Source organism: Arachis stenosperma, chromosome 5, assembly GCF_014773155.1.
Source record: "Arachis stenosperma cultivar V10309 chromosome 5, arast.V10309.gnm1.PFL2, whole genome shotgun sequence".
NCBI lineage: Eukaryota > Viridiplantae > Streptophyta > Magnoliopsida > Fabales > Fabaceae > Arachis > Arachis stenosperma.
In genome coordinates, this window is record NC_080381.1 from 64,117,083 (window position 1) to 64,130,361 (window position 13,279).

Below are 13,279 nucleotides of genomic sequence, written 5' to 3' on the forward strand. Positions count from 1 at the left end.
TTTATTAAAATATTATTTTTAATTAAATATTATTATTTAATATTTTATTATTATTTATTATTTTATTAATATATTTTCGAAAATTACCTTATCTTTACCTTTAACCTTCAAAATTCACTTATTACCTCCCGTAACTTTTAATATTTCTACTTTTACCACCCTAACTTTCAGAAATTACCAGACAACCCCTAAAACACCAAAAATTTAACTTCCTTGCCCTTTTTAAGATCTAAGGCCTGTTCTTCATTGTTCTTCATCACACTCAAAGTGTTCTTCATGTTCTTCAAAAATTCTTCATATTCTTTCTCTGTTTTTACCCGTTTTTCAGTCTTTTCAGCAACCGATTTTTACTACAATTCATAATAAATTAGCGGCAACTAAAACCCCATCTTTTCTTCATGATTTCAACACAAATTGAACCTCAATTTAAGCTTAGGGTTTCGTTTTTCCCAGCTGCCCAAGAACATGAACTTTAAAGCTTAAATTTCATCAAATTTCATCAGAATTTCACCAAATTTTCACCAAGAATCAATCATATATGCAACCAATTTTTAGCACAACCAAATAATACAACATTAACACATCTCAAACACAAATAATCAAGATTAATTTCGTGACACCCTACTTTGATTTGCTGCCTCAAATCCGGTTACTCTTTCAGGTGGTCCTTAAGCACTTTTTCTTCCTAAATCACATCAAGAACAACTTTAAATCCAAAAATCCTCAACTAACCAAATCTCACCCAGCATGTTAGGAAGTGATTTCTAACCTTAGACTTTCTGGAAAGTCACGTTTCTTGGCCCTCAAGTCAAGTTAAGCATGATTCCTAAGGAAGAACATCAAGAAAACACATGTTTTGCATGGTTTTCCTTGAAAACCGAATTGAAAGGGGAAAGGAACAGCCATATCACCTTATTTCCAGCCTTGATAAGTCACATGGTTATGTAGAGGAAGAAGAGAGGATCATTTTGGTGAAATCGGAGTTTTGATTTGAGTTTTAGTTCAGAAGAAATCAAGCTTTGAAGATTTATGAACCAAGAACTTTCTCTCCTTTTTCTCTTGGTGATTTTCGGCCACAATGAGCAAATGAGGCAGCCTTGGGGGTTTTGGGGGTGTAGGGTGAGTTGTGATTGGTTGGCTTGGAGGTGGATTAAAATAATATTAAAATATCTCAGGTGTATAACAACTAAAACTAGGTGTATCGGAACACTCGTAAAAATATCTCTAAAAATTATTTTCTGAGCTACTAGCATAAATGAAACTAGTAACATATTTATTATGAGAATAAAACATGTATGATGAGGCCTTAGCATTGCTAAAGTCATCAGAGAGTGCTGGTGCTAAGCTGCACCAGTAAACTGTGAACCCGGTTAAACCGATTTTCTGTTTTTAACTAAAACTGACCAGGTAACCTTATAATATCATTCAAGAAGCTTCTAATACTCATATAATGATGATATTACCCTATTATCTCTCTTTTCTCATGAATCGAGTCCGGTTCGTCAAACTGAGACTATTTACGGAAAACCGGATCAAAACTCCTAACCGATACGGTTCAAAAACTATGTTCTTCGTGACTGCGTTATCGAGCTTGACTCAGAAAAGGTTCTAGCTTAAAGATGACATAATGACAATGAGGATTGAGATACTTGATGATATATCAAAGGTTCTCCTTTTACCGATCATCCGGAGTTCTCCGTATCTTTAGAAAAGATCTCACGTACTCGAAAATTAGGGTTGTTACATTCTACCTTCCTAAAAGAAAATTTTGCCCTCAAAATTTGAGGCGTAGGTAAAAAGTTGCAATGATATCTGACTTAAGCAAATTCTTAGCATAGAACTTACCTCGAGCGATAGATCCAAACTTTATAGTGTTGCCAGCAGACTCATCTACCATTCTTTTCCGACAGTCTCTTACCCGATGTCTTTCCTTATTACAATAGTAACATAAACCTGTTCTAACCCGGCAAAGCCTACTACCATTGTTCTTTCCACAAGTTGGGCATATTACACCATTCTGAGCTTGGTGAGGTTGACTCTCATGTCCTTGTCGAATGTCACGGTTATTGTCACTACCATTATTGCAAGTTAGAAGGCTGACAGCTCGGTGGTTTCCATTCCAATGCTGGAATTGACCAATGGCTTTAAAGTTGCGACCTTGAGGGGCTAAATTCTGAACAAAGTCTCTTTGTAAATCCTCCCTACGACTTGCTCGAGCTATCGCCAACTTCTTTGAACATTCTTCCACTAGTTTACTTTTATTCACTAGTTCAGCAAAATTTCGTATTTCTAGCGGAACAACAGAATTCATTAGTTCTTCTCGGAGTCCTCCTTCAAACTTTAAACACTTCCATTCCTCAAAGTCTGCTGGGTTCCCTTGACAAATCTTGGAGAAACGACACAAGTCATCGAATTTACGGGCATACTCAGCAATAGTCATATCCCCTTGTTTCAGCTGCATAAGCTCCATCTCCTTGGCATCACGTGCTGCTCTCGGGAAATACTTCTTATAAAATTCATCCCTAAAGGTATCCCAAGGAATGTCATTTTCATTCTGTTGCAGTAGTCGCTGTATCCCCTGCCACCAATGCTCCGCTTCTCCTTCCAGCATATAAGTAGCGAACTCCACGTGTTGGCCTTCCGGAACATGTTGCGCTCGCAGTGATCGTTCGATACCTCGAAACCAGTTGTCAGCATCGGTCGCAACGAGTGTACCTTTAAACTTAGGCGGGTTAACCTTTAGAAAGGTCGCAAGGGTCATAGGTCTTTCAGGATGCCCTAAGTTGTTCTCATCATTCCTACTATCTTCCCCATGCTCATTCTCATTCCTGTTTCTCACTCCAAGACGGTCAACAGCCCTAGCCGCTGCAACTGCAGCCTCACGCACTGCCTCAGCTACAGCGTTCATGGTAGTCATAAACGTTTCCTGTTCTCTCTCTCGGTTATCACTAGGGGTTCCTTCTCGCGCACTCCGTCTCTGTGGTCTCATTGTAGTCCTGTTCACACCAAACAATTGTTATTAAGGTGATCAGTCTCAATACCTCAAGTTAAGTGTGAACATTCCCAAAATAAAAACACAGAAACGATCATGCAACACATATCATTGAGATATCCTATAAGCATGAGACACACAACAGAGTATGCAATGAAGCATAGTCAGTCCACTCCCCAGGCTCTACTGGGAACGAACCGCTCTGATACCAAATTGTAACGACCCAATTTCTTGTACGTCATGATCATACTAAAAACTGAGCGCTACCAACTTGTCTTCCTAATTATTATCTATTATTTATCATATGAGCCTGATTCGTTGTTAAAAACGTAGTAAATTTGCGAGGTACTTTTTTTTTTTGAAAACATTTGGATTAATAAACAGAATCATTCATAAGCAATTCACAAATAATAATAGATAAAACAGTTATAAACAACCACACATAAATACATCTCAAGCAGTTGATAACATTCCGTGATCCAGCTTTATTAGAACATAGACCGTTAGTTAAAACACCCCTAGATATAGCTAAATAATAACTATATACATATATATACATACAACATCCTAGGCCCTGACCTGTTCAAGAAGTCCCTAAGCTGGCGCCTAGGCTAGCCTAGACTCTATACTCACCAAGTCCCTCTAACCTACTAAAGCGAGGGAAAATACGTTCTAGGTCTTCTAAACTCAAGTCAGGTGGAACGTCATCAAAAGGTGGAAGGTCGTATACTACTCCTCAGCACGATCATATGACATCAGAGAGCATCTCTCATGTACTTCATCGAGTGGCCACATAACAGCAACATCGTACGAAGGAGTTAGGCTAAATTTTGTAGATAAGCGGGGTGCAGACGTTGGCTGGCCTCACCGTATATACATATGAACAGAGAACGGAATTCACCCTAGACTCAGAAGACTACCTAGAGCAGAATCCTCTTTACGAACAGTCATCAGCGAACTACGGAAGGGTACTCATGCTTCCATCTGGAGGGGGAAGGGAGAGAGAAGGGGTAAGAACTGGGGAGTTCTTAGTAGGGTCGGGGTTATTAGTTAAGTTCATTAATTCTATGTTGTTTGGCAGATGAATAACAGAATATAGATGAGCAGTAAATAGAAGACAGATAAATTAAAAAATAGAGACAACAGAAAGCAGGACACAAACAAAAGAATACAAGAAAATACAACACAAATACAAAGAATATAATACAAACAAACAAAGCATACATTTACTCAACAATCATGACAGAGGAAATGCACAACCAAGTATGATGCATGTCTGTCCTATGCAGGCCATGAGCTCACGTGTCGGTTTACACCCTGCATCCCGACATTACCTAGGAACAAGTCCCAGATATGGCTTCCCTTTGTGTCCTTAGTGCATATGTGTCGGTGGTAAGAATACCACTCCTTCGTGACTACCGGCAGTCGGCGCAAAGCCTGACCCCATAATATACGCACAAGGGGAAACAGTGATCCTCAGTTCGTGGGCGTCCCCGAGATCAATTCACAACAATAAAACAGAGATCTTCAGTTCGTGGGTTATTCCCCGAGATCAATACACAATAACATAGTGATCTTCAGTTCGTGGGTTATACCCGAGATCAACATACAACGATTCATGGGTTATTCCCGTAATCAATGATTATCAGTCCGTGGGTTTTTCCGCTTATAAAACAAATAACAATTTATGGGTTTCCCCGAGATCAATGATCATTCAGTTCGTGGGTACTTCCCGAATTCAACCAATTATCAGTTCATGGGTGTCCCCCGTAGTTAAACAACTAACAGTTTGTGGGGTATTCCCGCCTTTTATCGTTTTTCGTTATCCTTTTTCAACCTCAACAAATCCACAAATCAATCTTCATTTCCTCTTTCCCTTTGAATCCTTAACACATATTCCTAAACCTTTCTTAACTTTCTCTTTATCTCTTTACTCTGCTCTAATTACTCTGTTTTCTGTATCTCTTTATTTTTCTCTGATTACTATTTCCTTTATATATATATTACTCTTCTTCTCTTTATCTCTTTCCTCAACTCTGATTATTCTGTTCTCTGTGTTTCCCTACTCTGCTCTGATTTTCTCTGCTTAACATATATAGTTGAAGCTTATGTAAATTTCGGTATGAATAGTTAGCTTGTCCCAAGTATAGGTTCATTAAGTCTATACTGAAACAGTTTAACTTTTCATATAATACCTAACCCTAGTCACAACTCAAGTACTATCTAAGTTGCCCTAATTCGTTCACTAATCTCTGTCTGTTTTCTGTCATTAAAACTTTACAGACTTTTTCTTTGACTTTTATCTTTTCTTCAACCTTTATCTTTTCTTTATCTTTTTCTCACTAACATGTTATTACCACTCCCTAAGTGTTTTATGAAGGTAATTATGAGATTCTGTACTTAAAGTTGTCTTTCTAAAGCTTTTACAGAAAACTGTCTTTCCTGCATTATTTTATTATTTTTATTAAAATATTATTTTTAATTAAATATTATTATTTAATATTTTATTATTATTTATTATTTTATTAATATATTTTCGAAAATTACCTTATCTTTACCTTTAACCTTTAAAATTCACTTTTTACCTCCCGTAACTTAATATTTCTACTTTTACCACCCTAACTTTCAGAAATTACCAGACAACCCCTAAAACACCAAAAATTTTACTTCCTTGCCCTTTTTAAGATCTAAGGCCTGTTCTTCATTGTTCTTCATCACACTCAAAGTGTTCTTCATGTTCTTCAAAAATTCTTCAGATTCTTTCTCTGTTTTTACCCGTTTTTCAGTCTTTTCAGCAACCGATTTTTACTACAATTCATAATAAATTAGCGGCAACTAAAACCACATCTTTTCTTCATGATTTCAACACAAATTGAACCTCAATTTAAGCTTAGGGTTTCGTTTTTCCCAGCTGCCCAAGAACATGAACTTTAAAGCTTAAATTTCATCAAATTTCATCAGAATTTCACCAAATTTTCACCAAGAATCAATCATATATGCAACCAATTTTTAGCACAACCAAATAATACAACATTCACACATCTCAAACACAAATAATCAAGATTAATTTCGTGACACCCTACTTTGATTTGCTGCCTCAAATCCGGTTACTCTTTCAGGTGGTCCTTAAGCACTTTTTCTTCCTAAATCACATCAAGAACAACTTTAAATCCAAAAATCCTCAACTAACCAAATCTCACCCAGCTTGTTAGGAAGTGATTTCTAACCTTAGACTTTCTGGAAAGTCACGTTTCTTGGCCCACAAGTCAAGTTAAGCATGATTCCTAAGGAAGAACATCAAGAAAACACATGTTTTGCATGGTTTTCCTTGAAAACCGAATTAAAAGGGGAAAGGAACAGCCATCTCACCTTATTTTCAGCCTTGATAAGTCACATGGTTATGTAGAGGAAGAAGAGAGGATCATTTTGGTGAAATCGGAGTTTTGATTTGAGTTTTAGTTCAGAAGAAATCAAGCTTTGAAGATTTATGAACCAAGAACTTTCTCTCCTTTTTCTCTTGGTGATTTTCGGCCACAATGAGCAAATGAGGCAGCCTTGGGGGTTTTGGGGGTGTAGGGTGAGTTGTGATTGGTTGGCTTGGAGGTGGATTAAAATAATATTAAAATATCTCAGGTGTATAACAACTAAAACTAGGTGTATCGGAACACTCGTAAAAATATCTCTAAAAATTATTTTCTGAGCTACTAGCATAAATGACACTAGTAACATATTTATTATGAGAATAAAACATGTATGATGAGGCCTTAGCATTGCTAAAGTCATCAGAGAGTGCTGGTGCTAAGCTGCACCAGTAAACTGTGAACCCGGTTAAACCGATTTTCTGTTTTTAACTAGAACTGACCAGGTAACCTTATAATATAATTCAAGAAGCTTCTAATACTCATATAATGATGATATTACCCTATTATCTCTCTTTTCTCATGAATCGAGTCCGGTTCGTCAAACTGAGACTATTTACGGAAAATCGGATCAAAACTCCTAACCGATACGGTTCAAAAACTATGTTCTTCGTGACTGCGTTATCGAGCTTGACTCGGAAAAGGTTCTAGCTTAAAGATGACATAATGACAATGAGGATTGAGATACTTGATGATATATCAAAGGTTCTCCTTTTACCGATCCTCCGGAGTTCTCCGTATCTTTAGAAAAGATCTCACGTACTCGAAAATTAGGGTTGTTACAGCTTCGGCCCCTCTTGAGAAACATACCGAATCACTAGACGGTACCAAGAGTGACTTGGAGTCCGCTACTTCTTATTCTTCTGTTGGCTCTACTAATACATCTTTGCATCCTACAGGTGAGCCACACATGGCGAAGCCACACCGGATCACTTTGCATGAGCAAGGAGCTCTGGATATCATACTTCAACCGTTGCAAGCAAGGTATTCTAACCTTGATCCAAACTTTGAATTAAAGAGTAGCTTGATAAATCTACTACCTAAGTATCATGGGTTGCCGGGTCAAGACCCTATCCGACATCTAAAGGATTTTCAAGTTGCTTGTTCTACGGCTCGAAGGCATGGAGCTGATGAGGTGGCTATCATGGTTTTTGCCTTCCCTTTCTCTCTTAAAGCGCAAGCAAAGACATTGTTTTATTTGCTACCGGATGAGATTGCGACCAATTAGGATTTCTCGAGAAGAGAGTTCCTAGATAAATTCTTCCCACCGGAAAAGACCGATTACATCCGGAAGGAGATTTCGGGTATAATGCAAAGAGACCAAGAGAGTTTGTACGAGTATTGGTCTCGGTTCAAGAGGCTATTAGAATCTTGTCCACACCATGGAATGAACACTCACTTGCTGATTAGCTACTTCACCGAAGGTCTTTGTATGGAAGATAGAAGATTGCTCACCGCTTCTAGCGGTGGTTCGCTTTCAAAAAATAAGACGGAGGGAAAAGCTTGGAATTTGATAAAGGATGTTGTTGAAGCTACACAACATACAAGGGTGAGAAGTAATCCTCTCAAGGGTGTGGTAGAACCGTCCCCTTCCAAATCAAGCCTAATCAAAGCACTTGGGGATATGACCACCATCCTCACGCAAATACAAAAGGATCAAAAGGAATTCTACTCCATCCAAGCCATCCAAGCTCCACCTCCAGTTGCTCAACTTGAAGGCCCTCATAGGATTTGTGGTTTGTGCTCTAGCACTACACATTACACCGATCAATGCCATCAAATTCAAGAGGAACATGGCCTTGTAGTGCCCAATGTGAATTACAACAACCGTCCACCCTATCCTTCTCAAGGCCAAAATAACTGCCCTCATGGTAGTAATCAACATCAAGGTTGGAGAGATAATGCACAAGGGAGCAATCAAAACCAAAGATGGAATAACTCTTCTTCTCATCACAACAATAACCAATCTTCATCTCAATACCACCATAACAACACCAACTACCAAGCCAACCAAAATCACTCCAACCAAAACCAAAACAGCTACACCAAGTACCAAGCACCACACCATAGACAACAATCCAACCAAACCTCTCCATCTCCCACCAATAAAGTTGATGAGCTTAGAGCCGCTATAGAGAAATGAGATGAGCGAAATGAGGCTCAATTTGATGCCTTGGGCGCTCAATTAGCTAACCTCACCAACATGCTTTCGAAGATGGTCATGTCAAACCAACCCCCTACCTCCAACAACAACACCAACCAACCCTCAAGTTCTTCTAACCTTCCATCCCAACCCCAACCAAACCCAAAGGGCGGTCTCAACGCCATCACTCTACGATCGGGAACTACATTGGAGGAGATACTTCCAAGGGTCTTGGAGGACATTCATGAGGAAGAAGTGGTTGTTGAAGCTCCACATGAAGAGGGGGAGGTAGACAAAAGGCATGAGGAAGAAGGAGTAAACCTCAAGGAACCCAAGAGGAAAGCTATAGTGGATGAGTCAATCCCTATTCCATTCCCTTCCATGGTGAAAAAAGCAAAGAAGACACCGGAATTCGATTTGAACATGCTTCAAGTGTTCAAGAAGGTTGAGGTAACCATACCACTTCTTGATGCTATTCAACAAATTCCAAAGTATGCAAAATTTTTGAAAGACTTGTGTACACACAAGGATAGGATAGGAGAATTGGAGACATTATCCTTGGATAGTTCAATTTCTTCCTTGATGGAACCTATTCCAAAGAAATGTGGTAACCTTGTGCCTTGTTTGGTGTCTTGTTGTATTGGTGGACGCACTTTTCATGATTGTATGTGTGACCTTGGAGCTTGTGTAAGCATCATGCCACTTTCTACCTTTGTGCGGTTGAATTTAGCTCCATTAAAGAAGTCGGCGGCGAGGTTTGCCTTAGCCGATAAAAGTGTGATCATAGTAATAGGAATAGCCGAAGATGTACTTATGGCGATCAAGGATTTGGTCTTTCCGGTTTACTTTTACATCCTTGAAATGCCTCCAACAGAAAATAGAAGCTCATCCTCCGTTCTACTTGGTAGACCCTTCCTTAAGACCTCTAAATTCAAGTTAGATGCCTTCACCGGCATATATTCCTTTGAGGTTGGAGATAAGACTATCAAGTTCAATTTAGAAGAAGCCATGAAGCATCCTCTTGAAGAGCATTCTGTTCTCCGATGTGATGTAATTGATGAAGTGGTAGTGGAAGTGCAAGAAGAAGACCATAACAAGTTGTGCTACCATATTGTTGTAGAGACGGATGACCAAGAAGGTGAACATGAGAAAGTTGTTGAGAATGAACTCCGTGAGCTTGACGAAAAGGAACCTCAGCTTGAGGCAAAGAGTGAATTGAAGCTTCTTTCATCTCATTTGAAGTATACTTTTTTAGAGGACAACTAAAAATTTTTGGTCATTATTGCTAGTGAGCATTCTAGTGAAGAAGAAGAAAAGCTCCTAGACGTTCTCAGAAAGTATAAGAAGGCAATTGGTTAGAGCCTAGCCGATATTGTGGGGATTGACCCTCGCAAGTGCATGCATCGTATATTTCTCCAAGAGGGAGCTAGGCCGGTTAGGCAACTGCAAAGGAGGCTCAACCCAACCATCCTCGATGTGGTAAAGAAGGAGGTCACTAGGCTACTTGATGCGGGTATCATATACCTGATTTTTGACAGTGAGTGGGTGAGTCCGGTCCAGGTTGTTCCCAAGAAATCAGGCATCACTGCGGTTAAAAAGAATGATGGTGAAGTGGTCACCAAGAGAGTACAAAATGCATGGTGACTGTGCATCGATTATAGAAGGTTGAATGCCGCTACAAGGAAGGACCACTACCCTTTGCCCTTTATCGATCAGATGTTGGACCGTTTGGCGGGTAAATCCCATTACTGCTTTCTTGATGGATTCACTGGTTACTTCCAAATTCACATTGCTCCTGAAGATCAGGAAAAGACCACATTCACTTGCCCTTTTAGCACCTTTGCCTACAAAAGGATGCCATTTGGACTATGTAATGCACCTGCTACTTTTCAGTGGTGCATGACCAGTGTTTTTTCCGATCTAATGGAGAGTTGTCTGGAAGTCTTTATGGATGACTTCAGTGTTTATGGAACTTCATTTGATTGTTGCTTGAAGAACTTGGCCAAGGTCTTAGCTAGATGTGTTTACACTAACCTTGTCTTGAATTTTGAGAAATGTCACTTTATGGTAAGACAAGGTATAATGTTAGGACATGTAGTATTTCATGAAGGAATTTCTATAGACCCGGCCAAAGTCGATGTTATCACCACTTTATCTCACCCCTGATCTATGAGGGAGATCCGCTCGTTTTTAGGACATGCAGGATTCTATAGGCGCTTTATCAAAGATTTCAGCAAGATTGCTTTGCCATTGTCGCGCCTACTCTAAAAAGATGTGGACTTTGAGTTTGACAGTGAATGTGTGAAAGCTTTTGAAGAGCTAAGGAGAGCTCTTACCACGGCACCGATTGTGCGAGGCCCCAACTAGACGTTGCCATTTGAGATAATGTGCGATGCGTCAAACCATGCTATAGGTGCCGCGCTTGCACAGCGCGATGGTAAACTCCCTTATGTCATTGCATACTCTTCTAAAACACTTGATGCAGCACAATCCAACTATACCACTACTGAAAAGGAACTCCTAGCTATTGTTCATGCTTTAGATAAATTCAGATCTTATTTTCTAGGATCAAAGATAGTGGTATACACGGATCATGCAGCTTTGAAATACTTATTGTCAAAGAATGAGTCAAAACCTAGACTCATACGTTGGATCTTGCTTTTGCAAGAATTCGACATTGAGATTAGGGACCGGAGTGGATCTCAAAACTTGGTTGCAAATCATTTAAGCCGCCTTGAGAATTTAAAATCTGATCCATTTCAGATCAATGACTCATTCCCATTGGATAGTTTGCATGCTGTGTCGGATAGCTTTCCTTGGTTTTCCCCAATGGCAAACTACTTGGTAGCGAAACTCTTCCTTCCTAACTTTTCTAAACACCAAAGGGATAAGTTGAGGAGTGATTCTAAATACTAAATTTGGGATGACCCTCACTTGTGAAAAAGGGGAGTGGACCAAGTAATTCGAAGATGTGTCCCAGAGTTTGAAATCCAACCCATTCTTGAAGCTTGCCATTCGTCCGAATGTGGTGGCCACTTTGGCCCACAAAGGACCGCTAAAAAGGTGTTGGATTGTGGATTCTGGTGGCCAACCTTATTCAAGGATGCTAACCAGTTATGTGTGTCTTGCCATCAGCGTCAGAAGTCAGGAAACACGTCCCAAAGGGTTAAGATGCCTCAATAACCTATGTTGTTCTGTGAGATATTTGATGTATAGGGCATTGACTTTATGGGACCGTTTCCCAACTCCAGTGGGTATCTGTATATTCTGTTAGTGGTTGACTACGTGTCAAAGTGGGTGGAAGCAATACCTACCCGCCTTGACGACGCCAATACTGTCATCTCTTTTATTAGAAACTACATTGTATGCCGTTATGGGTCGCCACGAGCAATCGTGAGCGACCAAGGATCACACTTTTGTAACAGGAAGGTAGAGGCACTGCTCAAGCGCTATGGGGTAGTGCATAAGTTTGCCACTGCTTATCATCAGCAAACCAACAGACAAGTGGAAGTGTCCAACCGGGAGATTAAGAGAATCTTAGAGAAAGTGGTCAATCCACAAAGGAAGGATTGGAGCCTCCGGTTAGGAGATGCACTATGGGCGTATAGAACGGCCTACAAGACTCCATTAGGGATGAGTCCCTTCCGAATCGTCTATGGTAAGGCATTCCACCTTCCGGTGGAGATTAAGCACAAAGCCTATTGGGCAGTAATGCGGTGCAACATGGATTTGACCCAAGCCGGAGTAGCCAGAAAATTGCAGCTAGAGGAGCTCGAGTGTTTGAGGAACGAAGCGTATGAGAATGCCCGAATTTACAAGGAAAAGACTAAAGCATTCCATGACCATCACATCCGGAAGAAGGACTTCCAAGAAGGTGATGAGGTTCTCTTCTACAATTCGAGGCTTTGTTTCATACCTGGCAAGCTCCGCTCTAGATGGGAAGGACCTTTCAAGGTGAAGGAGATAAAGCCCTATGGAGTGGTGGAGTTGTTTGATCCTAAAAGTGAAGCAACTTTCAAGGTGAATGGACATAGTGTGAAGAAATACCATGGCTACAAGCTCCCAAAAGAGCTAGAGGTGTTCCTATTGGCGGATGCACCTAGAGAAGGAGAAGCTTGAGCGACTGACCGTATAACTTAAGGACGTTAAAGAAAACTTCTTGGTAGGAGGCACCCCACCGTGGTAAGATCTTCCTTGTGTATACCATCTTGCTTTTAGCTTTAGATTCTTGTAAATTTTGTGACTTCTTGATGTTGTTGATTGCTTAGGAATGCTAGTTTTATTGATCTTGTTGGATAACTAGGATATTTAGATAGATTTCATCATTTGGTATGGAAGAATTGTTGAAGTGGAGAGAATGCTATGTTTTGAATAGTGCATGAATTTGAGTGTGTTTTCTTGACTACTAGCTTGAACACCTGCCAAAAATGTGTTAGAATAGCTTCTTCTATGTTGTGTCAAAAAAAAGAGCAAGAAAAAAGGGCATCCTCGCGCGAGGGCACTGTGCATTCTTACTCCTGGGCCAAAAATACGAGAGTTGTGCCCACTTTGTGTCTACTTCATGTCAGGCACCCACGCGCCAGCGTGCATGCCGCCTGCGTGTCCCCTTGCAAATTGACCATCGACGCGCAAGCACACTGTGCGCGCGCACGCCGATGGTGCACTATGAACTCCCTGGTATAAAAATCTGAGAGTTGTGCCATAATTGTGCCATACTTGTGCCTA

General features: G+C 40.1%; 2 protein-coding genes across 2 annotated transcripts; one reads left to right on the top strand and one right to left on the bottom strand.

Moving 5' to 3' along the window:
* Nucleotides 1-1,774: 1,774 nt before the first annotated feature.
* On the bottom strand, nucleotides 1,775-2,989 carry LOC130980846 (uncharacterized). The gene has a single exon (XM_057904488.1). The coding sequence runs from the start codon at nucleotides 2,987-2,989 to the stop codon at nucleotides 1,775-1,777; it is 1,215 nt and encodes a 404-aa protein (XP_057760471.1).
* Nucleotides 2,990-8,626: 5,637 nt separating this feature from the next.
* On the top strand, nucleotides 8,627-9,820 carry LOC130980847 (uncharacterized). Its single transcript, XM_057904489.1, has one exon. It carries the CDS (start codon nucleotides 8,627-8,629, stop codon nucleotides 9,818-9,820), a length of 1,194 nt encoding a protein of 397 aa, XP_057760472.1.
* Nucleotides 9,821-13,279: the final 3,459 nt, after the last annotated feature.